The sequence below is a fragment of the Phaethon aethereus genome, assembly GCF_964289735.1.
Source record: "Phaethon aethereus genome assembly, chromosome: 1".
Taxonomy (NCBI): Eukaryota; Metazoa; Chordata; class Aves; order Phaethontiformes; family Phaethontidae; genus Phaethon; species Phaethon aethereus.
This window is the reverse complement of record NC_138575.1, coordinates 76487468-76502857: the sequence shown is the minus strand read 5'-3', so window position 1 is coordinate 76502857 and position 15390 is coordinate 76487468. Positions and strand designations below refer to the sequence as shown.

General features: G+C 40.6%; 1 protein-coding gene across 4 annotated transcripts in view; it reads left to right on the top strand.

Annotated features, from left to right (window-relative positions):
* ITPR2 (inositol 1,4,5-trisphosphate receptor type 2) overlaps nt 1–15390 on the top strand; it is a 272920-nt gene that overhangs the window by 189228 nt on the left and 68302 nt on the right. For all 4 annotated transcript variants that reach the window (XM_082011567.1, XM_082011566.1, XM_082011565.1 and 1 more), the window contains 6 exons: nt 2760–2868; nt 5633–5820; nt 7153–7336; nt 7934–8190; nt 9123–9323; nt 11276–11386. In XM_082011567.1, the coding sequence (XP_081867693.1) occupies nt 2760–2868; nt 5633–5820; nt 7153–7336; nt 7934–8190; nt 9123–9323; nt 11276–11386 (1050 nt within the window). The remainder of the gene's footprint in view (nt 1–2759; nt 2869–5632; nt 5821–7152; nt 7337–7933; nt 8191–9122; nt 9324–11275; nt 11387–15390) is intronic.

Sequence of the window (15390 nt, the reverse complement as noted above, 5' to 3'; positions counted from 1 at the left end):
CCTCACACAGTTACATGCTGGAGGTGACGGGTGTTTCTGATACATTGCATGAGCATTTGCACATTTCTCAGCCCCGGTTCATACCGCTGGGCTTTTCCGCTCTTTGTAGTGGCAGCTAATTTCGCAAGACTCGGGGAAGTCGTATGGCTGCCCAAGGTCATCGCAAAGGAGATGAAGATCCCGAACTTGCAAATATGTGGGCTGAGTCTGAGGGTGTGTTTTTGGCACAGCTGTCAGGGAAAGCAGAGGTTCCACCACATTTCTGCTTTTCAAAAACGATGTCCTTGACTTTTGACAGTTTGGCTTCTGGGAACTGTAAGTGTTGTCTGGATTCAGAGAGATGAGAGAGAGAGAGCGGAGGGACCAAGAGAGAGCAGGAATCCTAGTAATTAAGACTTGCTTCTTGGGACAAGAAGTGAAGTCCAGTGCCTTAGTTTGGGTATGGGTGGATTCCCTCTTCCATAGCTGGCTGGAGAAGCATCTTCATATCGCTGCTTCTCCTGGTGTCTTTGAAGGTAACGAGGCAGGAAGAAGGCCTGAGATGTGCCAACAGTTACTCGCTTCCAGGCAATAAGACCCAAGTGCTAAATCATTCAATTTATTAGTCAAATGCTATTTCATGGTCTTAAACAGTCTTCCTGATAAAATAAAGGCTGTTTTGATTGAACAATAAAGCTTGTGACCGCGGGTGTTATTCTTAACTATATATAGATGGTTTTTTGTGTTTCCTCCCGTGACTGCACTGTGACTATTTACGTAATTTACCATGGCACTCTGTAAGTCATCAACAGACTGCATAGATTGCTGGTTGAGGATGTTGCCTCAAGGTGAGTGGTTAATCAAGTGGTATGGCAAACGCCAGCCTTTCTGATTAAAAGATCTTGCCTCAGTGCAATGCCCATTCTGGATCAGGTCCTAGTTTCAAGTTAGAAAGGGTTTCCCACTCTGTGATCTGTTTGTGTGATACGGTTTTATGATTCTGTGGTATAAATGCCTGAGAGAGTTTGAAAAGGGACTTTATCCTGGTTCTTAGCCCATGTTTTTCAGTTCTGGTGGGAACTTTTTTCTCTTCAATAATATGTTTGTCTTCTTCAGGAGATGCAGAAAATGAGGTTCACTTTCCTCTAAGACACTGGAGTTTGGTCATAGCTAGAGACAGGATGTTGAGTAGGAGGAGCTGGTGCTCTTAGCTATCTCAGAATCTTTTATGAGCTTGGTTAGTGTACCTTGTCCATGCATGCAAGGTTAAACCCCATCACAAACTAGGCTGGGAAGGAATCTGTCTCTGCGAGTCCTCAGAGGCTTCTGGTTCTTTGTCTTCCTCCGTAGTGTAGAGCATGCTGGCTTAAGCTCACCTGGAAAATCCACCTAATAAATTCCCTGGCGCCACAGATGAGTAAGTGATGCTCTCTATCTTTCTTGCGGCCACTGTATTTGTGGCTTTTGATATTTTACTATAGGCCTTATGCTTGGCTGTTTGAGGGAACTCTGTATAGACTATTATCAAATGAAAACATCAAAATAAGAGAACAAGGAAAGAATGGCTGGTTTGTGTTGTCAGGCTACACATACAGAATACTGTGTTCTGGCACTTGTTTGAGATGGACAAACCCATTGTCCTTGAGGCCTGTGAAGCAGTGAAGCTCCACTGTGGCATGTGTTGCTCTTGGAAATATAAGTTAGCAGAGAAGTGGGAGTGCGAGTAGTGCTTCTTGAGGTGTTTCTGGGACTTGCTCCCCCTCTGCTTGCTGTCTGTGGTGGCCACAGAGATGTTTCAATTAAAAAGTTGACTGCTGCACTAATGTGCAGGCGCTGGTGAGCTGGTAAGTACTGAGACTGCTTCTGATGTACATCTTTATAAGAACTGTTTTTCATTAAAACCAGTAGGTGAGTATAAGTAAGGAAGAAGTTGTCCCATTTTACTGCCAAGCTGTTGAAATGAACATTTTTTTCCCCTTCGGTGGTAATCATCAGAGACCTTTTCGTACTTTTTTCTTTATAAAATCTTAGGTTACACATACAGTTGTTGCATCACCTACTGCCTCTGTAAAGCTGAGTGTTGACTGCAGGGTTCCCAGGAGACTGAAGGCAAAATAAAAACGCCAAGTAATTGGTACCCCCACTCTTAATTCAGTGTGTCTTGTGTTACAGAACATAGGCAAAATGAAAGGGAAGATCTTCAGAGAGCTGCATGCAAATTTTGACTGGTTGTAGTTTTGGAAGTAAAGGAACAAGGAGATACAGAGAATGCCTTTTAAGCTATTCTATCAAATGTCATTTCTCTGTTTTAATATTTCATGTGATGTGGCTTCTTTCAGATGATCAGCTGGATTATCTGAGATCAGAGAAAAGGGAGTGATACTACTCAGCTGCAGAAAATAGGAAAAAAGTACTGCCATGGCAGCGTAGGGCACAGACACACTGACTGCAGAGCATTGGCCCTTTGTAGAATTTGATGCAATACACACATTTTGCAGATAGCCAGTAAAAATTATTGAGGCGGAGGTATTTGATCTATAATCAATAAGTTTAAAAGAAACTTCAAAGAAAGTTTGTACAACTATTTAAAATTCTTCCCATGAGATTTGTAAGGTAAGACCATTAGATGTTTGTTTTCTGGACAACTTTACTATTTGTATGCTTACTAATTATAATGGAAAAACCTAATAAATTATGTATCTATGTTAAACAGCTTGCTTTTCAAACAAAGGAAATTGGCCACAACTCTAATTTCTTCTATTTTTATCTTTCTCTTAAAGGGCAACACTTTAAGGAAGATACTCCTACATCGCTACTTTAAAGGAGAATATGGAAGTGGTATGAATGGGCCTCTGTCTGCCAGCTACAGCAAAACTGCACAAGTGGGAGGTAAATCAACACAGACCGTTTAGAGAGAACAAAATTAGCAGCACCATTTTTTTTTCTAATAGGCACATCGGAAGTGTTTCAGGGATTCAGTTGGTGAATAAATCAAACACGTTCTGTGATCAGTGAGAAGAGAGGTAGTATCAGACTTTTCCTATTTTTAAGTTGCACATGCTTGTCTCAGGTGGCTGGTGTGCATTTGGCAATACCGAAGTAGGGACTTTCCCCATATTCCCCAGTCAGTCATTCAATTCAGGTCCAATTGGTAACACCATTTTAATTTGCCAGTAAATTCACATCCAAAAATTCAGAAAAGCATGAAACATTTGAACAAAGGTATTGCTCTTTCTGGAAACTGGAAAAGTTTTTGAAAATCCAGATCCTTTATTGATATATAAAAAGAATAAGATAAAAGGAAAAGCTTCTCACAAAGATGCTGGTTAGGCAATGGAACAGATTTCCCCAAGAGGTGGAAGAACGTGTCAGTTCTTGTTACAACTTTACTGGACAAGACTCTGACAAACCTGCTCTAACTACCATGAGCAGGAAGTTTGAGTAGATGATCTCTGTAGGTCCCTTATAAGCTAATTTTTTGTATTATCCTGTTACTGTAGGGTGGTTTCTAAGAAAACCCAACATAATGTATGACTCAGGAAATGAGGCAGAAGCTAGGTATAGAGCCAGGTCAAAATACTTGCTGTTGCATTTTCAGGATATATTAAAGGCATGCCCAGATTTGTGCGCATTTCCAAATGTTACCCAGCTGATCCTCCTTGACTGTTTCAGTGTAGACACTGGAAATGTTTACAGTCTTAATATCCTGTACAGCAAATTTTGCTCCCTAACAAACAGGAGAGTAAAGATTTACTATTTTTCTAGTTCTGTCTCTAAAAAGTGTGTGTGGGTGTGTATGGCTTCATCACAAACAAAGCCTGAACCATTTTAATCTGTTTAATCAGAGCCGTACTGAATGATTACAGCAGTACTGTATTTTTCCTAATGAAACAGATGCAGTTACATCTGTATAAAAGTAAGTATAGCAGGAAAGTATAGTATATTATATAAAATATAAGTATATTCGTGGCTTAGACGGGTTTACTCTTCGCTGGGTGAGGAACTGGCTGGATGGCCGAGCCCAGAGAGTTGTGGTGAATGGCGTTAAATCCGGCTGGCGGCCGGTCACGAGTGGTGTTCCCCAGGGCTCGGTTCTGGGACCAGTCTTGTTCAATATCTTTATAGATGATCTGGATGAGGGAATTGAGTGCTCCCTCAGTAAGTTTGCAGATGACACCAAGCTGAGTGGGAGTGTTGATCTGCTGGAGGGTAGGAGGGCTCTGCAGAGGGATCTGGACAGGCTGGATCGATGGGCAGAGGCCAACTGTATGAGGTTTAATAAGGCCAAGTGCAGGGTCCTGCACTTTGGCCACAACAACCCCATGCAATGCTGCAGGCTTGGGGAGGAGTGGCTGGAGAGCAGCCCGGCGGAAAGGGACCTGGGGGTGCTGGTTGACAGCCGGCTGAATATGAGCCGGCAGTGTGCCCAGGTGGCCAAGAAGGCCAACAGCGTCCTGGCCTGTATCAGGAATAGTGTGGCCAACAGGAGTAGGGAAGTGATTGTGCCCCTGTACTCGGCACTGGTGAGGCCGCACCTTGAATACTGTGTTCAGTTTTGGGCCCCTCACTACAAGAAGGATGTTGAGGTGCTGGAGCGTGTCCAGAGAAGGGCAACGAAGCTGGTGAGGGGTCTGGAGCACATGTCTTATGAGGAGCGGCTGAGGGAACTGGGGTTGTTTAGTCTGAAGAAGAGGAGGCTGAGGGGAGACCTTATTGCTCTCTACAACTACCTGAAAGGGGGTTGTGGCGATGAGGGTGTTGGTCTCTTCTCCCAAGTAACTAGTGATAGGATGAGAGGAAATGGCCTCAAGTTGCGCCAGGGGAGGTTTAGATTGGATATTAGGAAAAATTTCTTCACTGAGAGGGTGGTCAGGCATTGGAACAGGCTGCCCAGGGAGGTGGTGGAGTCGCCATCCCTGGAAGTGTTCAAAAAACATGTGGATGTGGCGCTTCAGGACATGGTTTAGGGGACATGGTGGTTCTGGATTAATGGTTGGACTTGATGATCTTAAAGGTCCTTTCCAATCTAGTGATTCTGTGATTCTGTGAAAGATGATAATCTGTGATAATCAAAGATGGTTGATTTCATGAGCTAATACAATTTGATAAAATTAATTAAAGCCACACCTTTAATTTGAATTAACTCAAGTCTCTGTTCTTAAAGAACATTATTGTGATGTTAATAGTCTAGGACTTATATTGGCAAAAGCATTTAACTAGAAGGTCATAACTCTAACCAGAGAGGATTTACCAGTATACAATCTTTGTATAGATTAGGCCTGAGATTGAAAAGCAGATTTAAAAGTGGTCTCAGAGGACTGATCATACACACAGTTTACCATATGCAGCAGTGGAATTAAAAAAGGGGTTCAGTGGACAAATCAGTGTCATTTCCAACTTCTTTATTGTCAGAGTATCACAACAGAACAATGGTTCGTGTTTTTGTTTTATTTCTTCTTCTTGGAGCCCAACACTGCAGTTTCACACAAAAATCTTTTTTGTATGAAGGGGAACTTTGCCTCAAACTGAATTTCAAAATTAAATTTATTGCATTACTAGTGTGTACATAAGACAAATGATTATTACTAACAGATTAATTTTCATATACATACATGAAACAAACATGAATGCTATGTATGTGTCTAACTTGCAGGTGGATTTTCAGGACAAGACTCAGATAAGTCTGGTGTAACCATGTTTGATATTCAGTGCCTACTGGATAAAGAAGGTGCATCAGAACTAGTCATAGACGTTATAGTAAACACCAAAAATGACAGAATTTTCTCAGAAGGCATTTTGCTTGGTATTGCATTGCTTGAAGGTGGAAATACGCAAACACAGGTACTTATTTCATTTACTTATTCACATATTGATTTTCAAATGCATTGAGTCTGGAGTTAAAAAGAATCTTTTTGCTGTGAGTTCTGTGAAAAGTTTATCACTGTAATATGTATTCCTATAATAGAAATGTAAATATGCCCTGTTATTATGCAATACCTCATAGTGTAGGCTCTTTCAGAAGGTTAGTAATAGAAGAAAATAGTTTTCAACTGTCCCTTTCTGTGTAGCACAGTGCTTCTTTTAATCTGGTCTTTGCCATACAAGCATTATCTCCAGCTATTTCATATCTCTCTTTGTAAAATTAAAAATGGCAATACTTTCAAGTTTATAATAGCAAAAAAAAAGTTGGTTTTTTGGAAACGTTTAGGGACTTTTATATATTTCTCCAAAGAGACAAAAACTGGCCATGTGAGAAGACCAGTATCCCATTCCATAGAAAATAACCACTTTAAACTACCGATTCCAGTTTTTGTGAATGATATCCCTTTCACCCAACTTCAGCCAAATAAGATGATTGTTTATTCTTACTCTGTGATCAGGAGAGATATCATAAGAGAGGAGAGATGGTATGAGTCACTCCCTGCATTTCCCCATATCTCATCATTGCCTGTGAAGGGAGCCTAAATAACCAACTTAGACCTCATTGCAAGACTATAAAAGTTAAATGAAAGGGATCCCTTCTTGTGTCTTTATTCTGTAAAAAAGGTAGTACATTCTGTGACCCTTAAGAGAGTGTCCAGAAAAGGTTAAAGAAGGGAGATTTTGTTGCAGCTTTCTAAAATTAATTGTTAGGGGCTGCAAAAGGCTTTTACTTTAAGAAGAGAGTTTGTAAACTGTTGAAAATGGTACTCAGCCTGCTTGACAGTAATACTAAGGGGCTGGACTTAATAACTCAAAATATTAATTCCAATTCTATGTGAAGTACAAAGAACGTATATAATCTAAGCTGTAATATTACATGTTTCATGCTTCCTCTTGTTGTTACATAATAACAACTACTTTTCACTATTTGTAGATGGAATATTATAACCCTAGAATGCCTGGAGAAATGGAAAGTGTCACAAAGTAATTTAACTTCAAGTATAGTGTAGTGACATTTTAAAGATTGCAAATAGCAGTGTTCACCATTTTATCCAAATTTTAAAAAGTTATCATCAATCTTTGTTACCAGCCTTGTATATCACTTTGTGAAAGAACTGGTCAGGCAGTGACCACCATTTGTTCTCTGTAAGTGAAGTAATTATTCATCACTTGTTTCACAAAAAAAAAATGTGCATTTTTGTATTTCTTCTTCCTTAGAAGATTGATATCTAAAGAATATATTTTTTGCAGTATTCAACTTACCAGCAACTGAAGGAGCAAAAAAAGTCAGAAAAATTCTTTAAAGTCCTGTATGACCGCATGAAAGCTGCTCAGCAGGAGATAAGATCAACAGTGACAGTGAACACTATTGATTTGGGGAGCAAAAAGAAAGAGGATGATAGTGACCTAACCATATCTGTTCCAAAAAAGAGAGGTAAGGAGGCACCCATGTAAAAGAGGGGAGAAGTGCATTATATTCAAACCACATGTACTGCTGTACTGCGCCACTGATATGCGTTGACCAATAAGTTTTAATATTAATCATTGCTAATTTGCATCTTTTGCCTGTTTTACTCTAGATTACAGGCCATCTCTTAAGCTGGTTACAAAGAATTAGCTTTGATGAAATCAGTGAAGCTATGCAAGTTTACATCAGTAGAAGATATAGAACCATATTTTTAGAGAAGCAGGAGTAGAGGCTGCTGCTAATGGGGCTATTTCACAAGAGCAAGCACAGGAACTGATTTCCCACCCTGTGGTCCTTCCATTGTTCTCATCATTTATTGTATATGGGAGAGAAATAGTAGGGCTTTTTGTTTTAATGTTCTGTTTCACTCTGGTTTGTGGTTTATTTGGAACACGCTATCCCTGCATGAATGTTCCTTTGATATTCTTTGTAAGTTGCCTAGAGGTCTTCAAAAAGTTAGGCACCAACAAAGAAAAAGTTGCATTCATTATTATTGTTTTCTTATTGTTTAATCAAATGAGGAGAAAGAGTTTCAAAAATGAAGGAAAATTATCTTCTTTTCAGTAAAGGATTCAACCCTGCATCTGAAAGAGGGTATGAAAGGACAGTTAACAGAAGCATCTTCTGCAACATCCAAGGCTTACTCTGTGTATAGAAGAGAAATGGACCCAGAAATAGATCTTATGAGCTCAGGAACAGATGCTGCAAATGCAGAAGAGAAGTCCACAGAAGAAGCAATTATGAGCCCTGCCATTGCAATCATGCAGCCAATATTGAGGTTTCTTCAGCTACTGTGTGAGAACCACAACCGAGAACTCCAGGTAAAGTGTTTTTTTGCTGAGCTGCAGAAGAAGTATTACAGGAGATGAAACTTCATAAAGGAAGAAAAACGTGCCTGTGTCTGGCTGCTATTGCAGGATAGGGTGTCTAAAATACTATGTTCTTTTGGTCCAAGGGATAAAACAACCCTTTTCAAGAAGCATTTGCATGCTCTGTTTGAGCTCACGTGTATGTCTTCAGAGTTGCTTGGAGACCGCAGCATAGCCACGTGGAATTGAGAAGTGTCTAAATGTCCCTGTTAGTACGGTTTGTGTGCACAAATGGTGCGTCACTTGCCACAGGCTTGAAGACCACAGCAAGTTTCTGGGCAAAGTTTGGGTACTGCTCTTTTCTCTAGGTATTATGATTGAAGGCTTTAAGATGCTATGCATGTCCCTGCTATCAGTTGCTCTGGTAGAAATTACTGTCCCTCTACCAACCTTTGCGAAACAAATTTTCTGCAAATATACCTCAGTGTCATGTCCAGCAGCCTCCCTTAAAGCAGTGTTGGAGGTGATTTGAACTAAGCTCCCATTTTGTGCTGCCATGGCCAAGGAGCAGTCGTAATGTGTCACTGTACCTGCTCAGCTGTGGGGCAAGAAGCTTCCAGGAGAAGGGTTGTAATATAAAGACGAATGGGGGATACATGCAGGACATATATAAGGCATCTAAGGCCAGTGCAGATGTTTGCAAGCTTCACTTTCCTAAGCTCTTCTTTCTTTACTGATTTAATCAGATAATGGTTCTCAACGGCTGCACTAAGGCATGATGTATTTTCTACGTTGTTGTGTACTTCAGTACCTAAGGTACAATGGTCATAGTCATAAATTGTTCCCCTTAATATTCTCATGAAAAAGACTGTATGTTTGACTTGACTCTAACTATCTTGGTTTTTTGTTGGGTTTTTTTGGTGTTTCTTTTCTCCATCCACCAGAATTTTTTAAGACATCAGAACAATAAAACAAACTACAACCTTGTTTGTGAGACCCTTCAGTTTTTGGACTGTATCTGTGGAAGCACGACAGGCGGACTAGGCTTACTGGGGCTTTACATCAATGAGAGGAATGTGGCTCTTGTGAACCAGACACTGGAAAGCTTGACTGAATATTGCCAAGGTCCATGCCATGAAAATCAGGTAGGGCTCAAATAACTTGTGGATGCAGAAGAACATACCTGAACGTATGGTACCTGTGTGCTTATCATAAACCTTTCAGTGTTCTTAATAACATAAATTCACTTGTAATTGCTATGGCTAGGCTTAACGTGTTTCAAGCTTTCATAAGACCTGAGCAATCCTTTTAAGTCAGAACTCAATATAGTATCTTCCTGTAGTATGTCTGCTTACGTGCAGGGTTTCCAGTCCTGTTGGAGAGAGTTTAATGTCTTATGTCAGTGGGTCCATAGCTTAAACCTCACTTTGTGAGACTGGATTTTGAGTCACAGTTGTGAAAGTACATTGCATACATACAATGTATACATTCTTTTCTTCATTTTCATACATTTTGCCTTTGCTGATGGTTGATAGCATTTACTTTCCTTAATTCACATAACTGCCACGAAGTTTAACTTACTATCCTGCTATACTACCTGTCAGCATCTTTAATTATGATATCAGTAGTGAAATGGATGAGACTAAAGATCATGCTTCTAATCTTCTGTGCGTTGCTTGATGCAGTCTTTTTAAGGCATGTAGGTGTGACTTTTGGTAGATGGGTAGATGTCTCTTTAGTGCCGTGCTGAGGCAGTATAGAAAGGTAAAGAATGTAGTTACATGCTGCTATATTTGATCCGAGAAGGACTGTAGTAAAGTTGTCACAGTGGATGAAATGTCAGAATTTTTACTATGGATTAGTAATGGGAAAATTGCGGTGGGCAAAATTACAGAGGCAGTCTATATACTAGATATAGCTGAAAAAATACATGTGATATTAATGCTACTTCATTAACATGCACAAATGAAGTGCAGAGTGCTTCTATTGCCATTGCTCGTAATCAACAGCCTTTACTTAATACTTTAAAAACAAGCAAACACAAATCCTTTAGTGGACTAAATTTTAAACAGTCATATTTGATTCACTAATGGATGGGAAAAAAAATCTGTAAAAAAAGAATAATTACAGGACTGGAGACAGAAAAAAAAAAAATATCTATGTTTCAAGTTAACTTGTTTACTTAGGAACACTGATAGTGGAAGGGAATGATTACTTACACTTAATTACTTAGACCTACCTGCCAGGAAGTTACTCAGGGTTTGAGTTATGCTTGTTTACACCAACCGCAACTCTGATTCAGTGTATGTCAGAGGCAAATGCTCCACAATTTCATTTTCATTTTTTCCCCTCTCTCTGTCTTTCTGGAAAATTTTTCCTATCCTATTGTCCTATAAACCTGTTAGGAAAAAATACCATAGGCTTGTATAACTGACACTTATTTACAAGGCTTAGAAGGTCTGGGACTCCAGTTATAAAAGCAATTGGGAAGTACTATTGGTCAGAGTTAACACTTTTGAATTCCATGTCCAGAAACGTCCTTCTGTGCAGGACATGTCCACATGCATGTAAAAAACCTTAATCTTTGCAAACAATTCCTGCTATAACAGCGATATTAATGCTGGTTGCTGAATACAAATTAAGAATTTGAGTGTGCAAATTTGATTGTGCCTACATTCAAGCATGTCTTTTATGTCTCTGCATGGGTGTTCAGCTGAATCTGGCAGTGCTGCTGTGGGCTGCTCTCTCTAAGTTCTACCACTTGGTGCCAAACCCTGCATGATTTCACTGCAAGCGTATTTTTTGCTTGCACCACCTTTTTTCCAGTTGTGTACTTCACTACTGGCAGCGTTGGGGTTAGTTCTGTACTAGGCAAGTCTCCCCCAGCACCTCTTGTGGCACGTTTTCAGGCTGCTCTGCTTTGGCTGGGAGGTTCATTGCTGTTACAAGGTCTTTTAAGTTCTGGGTCCTTGTTTTGGAAATTTGCTGGTGTGCATATTCTTTCTCTCCCCTCTCTCCACGCATCCAATCCCCCTCTTTTTCCCCCTTCTTCCCTCCCTCTCCACCCTCAACTCCCTTTTCTTCTCTTATTTTGCAGACTTGCATAGCCACCCATGAATCTAATGGGATAGATATTATAATTGCACTCATCTTGAATGACATAAACCCTCTTGGCAAATACTGCATGGACTTGGTGCTTCAGCTAAAGGTACAGTAAATGTAAACTTGTTTATTTAAATTTGAGTAATAATAGAAGACATACCTATGCAAGAGCTCTAGGCAACCTGACATTTACTTAATCTTACCATAGCATAATATACTCAGCAGCCTTTGAAAACGTGTTGCGAGTAAATTCAGCTCACCTTCTGAATCCTTATCAGGCCCTCTGCCACAAGTCTTTTGACCCACTGTTGTGTTTGGGAGTGTGCCCACAGTCTGTTGAAAAAAATTCGATCAGACAGACACGACATAGCTGGCATGAAGAGTCTATACTGCAGGCATAAAATCTCACAGGACTGATAAATAGCAGCACTGTACAGATACGTAACAAGTCAGACATTTTCTGTATATACTGAACTCTTAAAAAATTACTTGAGAAGGAGATGTTGTGAAAAAAGAATAATATGTCACATGACCCGCAATGTCAAATAAAGTTGAAAACAAGTGAATTGTATTTTATTTCCCTTCTCAGTGTCCTCTGAGGAGGAGGACAAAGTGTAGAGGGAGGGCGAAGAGTAGAATGGGAGGGCTTGTAATTTTGTTTTGTATTCTGTGGTGAGTTGGATAGGCTTGTAGATAAGTTTCTTCAGTCTGTGTACCGTTGCATGCAGAGGAGAGCACTGCAGCTATACTGTCTGCCAAGTAGGGTAGAACTTGTCCAGGAGGAGCCTTGGGTCATTGCCTTTTCTTGCCTTCCGAATGAAGTATTTCCATTGCAGATGGTCTGTTTCCTCCCCAAAACCTCCTCCCCAGCAAATACTTTGTGGTAGCTGCATTGCATCACATTGGCAGTCTTATGGATGTCTAATAAAATAATTAGTATAGCTATATATCATGTACAATGAAACATTGAATCAACAATGTTTTACACATGATTTTAATAACTGTAATTACATTTTTGAATGGCAATGTAATTCAGGCCCCACTCTTAAAACACAAAACACTAAGCAAACATTTAGCTTTGAACATGCAGACAGTTCTTTTGAAATCCGAATTTCAGTCTCTATAAAGACCTAGCTAGAGTAACTCCAGTGCCATTTTGATTTGCCATTCTCATGAAGCTAGCAAATGCTTCTAGAACATCTTTTCTATATAATAACCAAAAATGGAGTTTAGAGACACTGCTGCAAGGACCAGTTTGGCCCTGTTCGTAGGAGGCAATATACGCCTTACTATTACTTAAATAGCAAAAATCTTTGTGAATGATACCAAAGCTTCAGGCTGTGGAAATTATTCTAATTTTACAGAATCACAGAGTCATTTCGGTTAGAAGGGATATCTTGAGGTCATCTTGTCCAGCCGCCCTGCTCAAGTGGGTTCAGCTAGAGCAGGTTTCCCAGGACCGTGTCCTGTTGAATATCTCCACAGTTGGAAACTCTACAACCCATCCGGGCAATGTATTCCAGTGTTTCATCACTCTCACAGGGAAAAAGTGTTTTCTTGTGTTTAGATGGAATTTAATGTGTGTGTTATTTGCGTGCATTGCCTCTTGTCCTCTCACTGGACGCTGCTGAGAGGACTCTGGCTCCTTCTTCATTCTCTTCCATCAGGTATCTATACACAGTGACAAGACCCCTCTGAGCCCTCTCTTCTCCAGGCTGAACACTCCCAGCTCTCAGCTGCTCCTTATATGAAAAATTCTCCATTCCCTTAGTCACCTTTGTGGCTTTTTGACGGACTTGTTCCAGTAAGTCCATATCTTTCTCCTACCAGGCAGCCCAGAACTGGACACAGTGCTGGGACAGATGTGATGTCAAGAATTAGATCCGAATTAAAAAGTTGCTGGTTTTTATTTTGAGTTGCAACACATTGAAATAATATAGCACTGAGTTTACCAGGTAATGTTTAACACTGACAATCTGTCAGTGTTCACAGGCAACTCTGAAGTTGCAAATACATAAATTTTGCGGTGAAAATACAGATTGCAAAGTATATAGGCCCACACACTTGCACATACAAACAAGCTCAGACACAGTTTTCAGGGAACGTTATATGTTGAACTCATACCCCCCAACAAAAGCAAAAGCAATGCAGAATTATATTTTCCCATGCCATCTTAATTTAGCTTGTTTTGCACATACTTTGTGATGTGGTATTTAATTACATCTTCGTGGATTATATTTTCCACTGGACTCCCGAATCATGTAGTGAGCAGGGTAGACAGTGTTCATTGAGTGCAGAGATGTCCAATGTTCTGTTCTGCCTCTTGTTATTTTGAGTATGACCCCCTGGCCTTCCTTACTGAGTAGTATTTAAGTCCTGGCACACAATATGACCTCAATATCTGGCACTCTGTATAGTGGCAAGATGAAGACACGTTGTCAGCTTTAAGGGTAGAGAGAGTCTAATACAAGTGTCTTTTTGGCTTTTCTCATAGCACCTTATTCTGCTGTATGTAGTTGCTTCACACATTAGTTTATTTTTCCAAAATTCTTATGAGGATATGAGATGGGAACCCAAGTAAAGAGAAATGAAGGCCAGGAGTACTTTGGGCTGTCCTGTTTGTAGCACCTGGGAACTGATTTTTTGAAGTACTAATATGTTATGAAGAACTCTATACTGTATTTTCCAAGTAATAGATCTCTCTTCCTCACTAATACCTGGGAATGGAAATCAGATCCTAAGGTCTCAAAGCATGCAGAAAATGAGGAACGAGCAGTCAAATGAACATCTCAATGTCAGGTACAAGTGATCAGAGAGGGAAAAAAAAACTGGAGGATGTGCCTGTCTGCTGTAATTCTAGGCTATGGCATGCCGCTTCTGCTGAGTCAGTAGCAAGAAGCTGGCTGTTGATGACAGAAAGTCCTATCCACCTTCTACCCTTCCTCACTTCCTGGAAGCTGCAGCAGGCTCCTCTCCATCCCCACAATTGTCTGCACTGGGAAATAGCTTCAAAGCCCTACTCACCCATGGGTGAGTAGACTGCTGCCTTCTTCCACTGTTTCCTCCCCTTATTTCTCAAGCTAGCTGGCAGCCTGTCTTGTCCCCTTCCCTCCTCCTCAGTTTGAAATCTTAGCAAAGCTACCACAACTGACTTGGTCACCACTGCATCCAGTTCTTCAGAGCAGCACCCTGTTAGGAGTCTTAATCAAAATGCTCTCCTTTCCCTCTATGTCGTCTCATTCACTGTGCACATTAAACTTTGGCAATGGAGATTGCATGGGAAAGAGCCTGACTAGACCTTTCCAATGGACCATCCTGATTTGATTTTGAAGCAAAAGGAAAGGGGAGCTATGGAAAAGTTCATATGGAGTCCTGTTCTCCTTCAGCCAGTCTCAGTCTGGTCTTTTCTTCTCATCTGGTGTTCTTTGTCCTTATCTCATTCTTGTGTTGGCAAGCTCAGGCTCCTCTCTCCTGGTTTCTCACTCAACTCCCAGTCTCCTCTCCCAGAAGGTCCTAGTTCCCCTGGCATGTATAAATCCTCATTCTATTAAGCTACCCTCCTTCCATCTACCCCTTCCTTCTGAGACTGACTTCTCATCCTACAGTCCTCCAGTTGGGGATGATCAAACCTCAGCTTGATACAGCCCTGAGCAACCTGCTTTGAGCAGCAGGTGGGACTGCTGAAAGATTAGTCCAGAGGACAGCCTTGAATGTGTGGTTTTGTGAGCTAACCTGCAGAGTTTTGTGATTCTGTGCCCACCAAGAAGAAACTCTGGGGGCTTTTAGCTATGAAACTAGTAAGTTTCTACAGTATAGTATTCAAATTGTAATTTAAAAATGCTTGTGAGTTGGACAAATTTGGCTGGGTTTCCCTGAGGACTACAACTTGCATGATTGTCTTATCTTGGCCGCTAGTGCTCCTGATTTTCAGCTCTGCTATCAACACTTGGAGATACAAAGGCTGCTTAAAACAGAAGTTGCTTGAACATGCAGAGAGTAACATCCTAATTGTTGCCTCAGTCCCAAAAGCAGCTGAACCCTTTTCCTCCGAAATTGCCCATACTACTTGTCAGAGGCACACCCTCGCTGTGAGAGATTTCAGTTTGAATT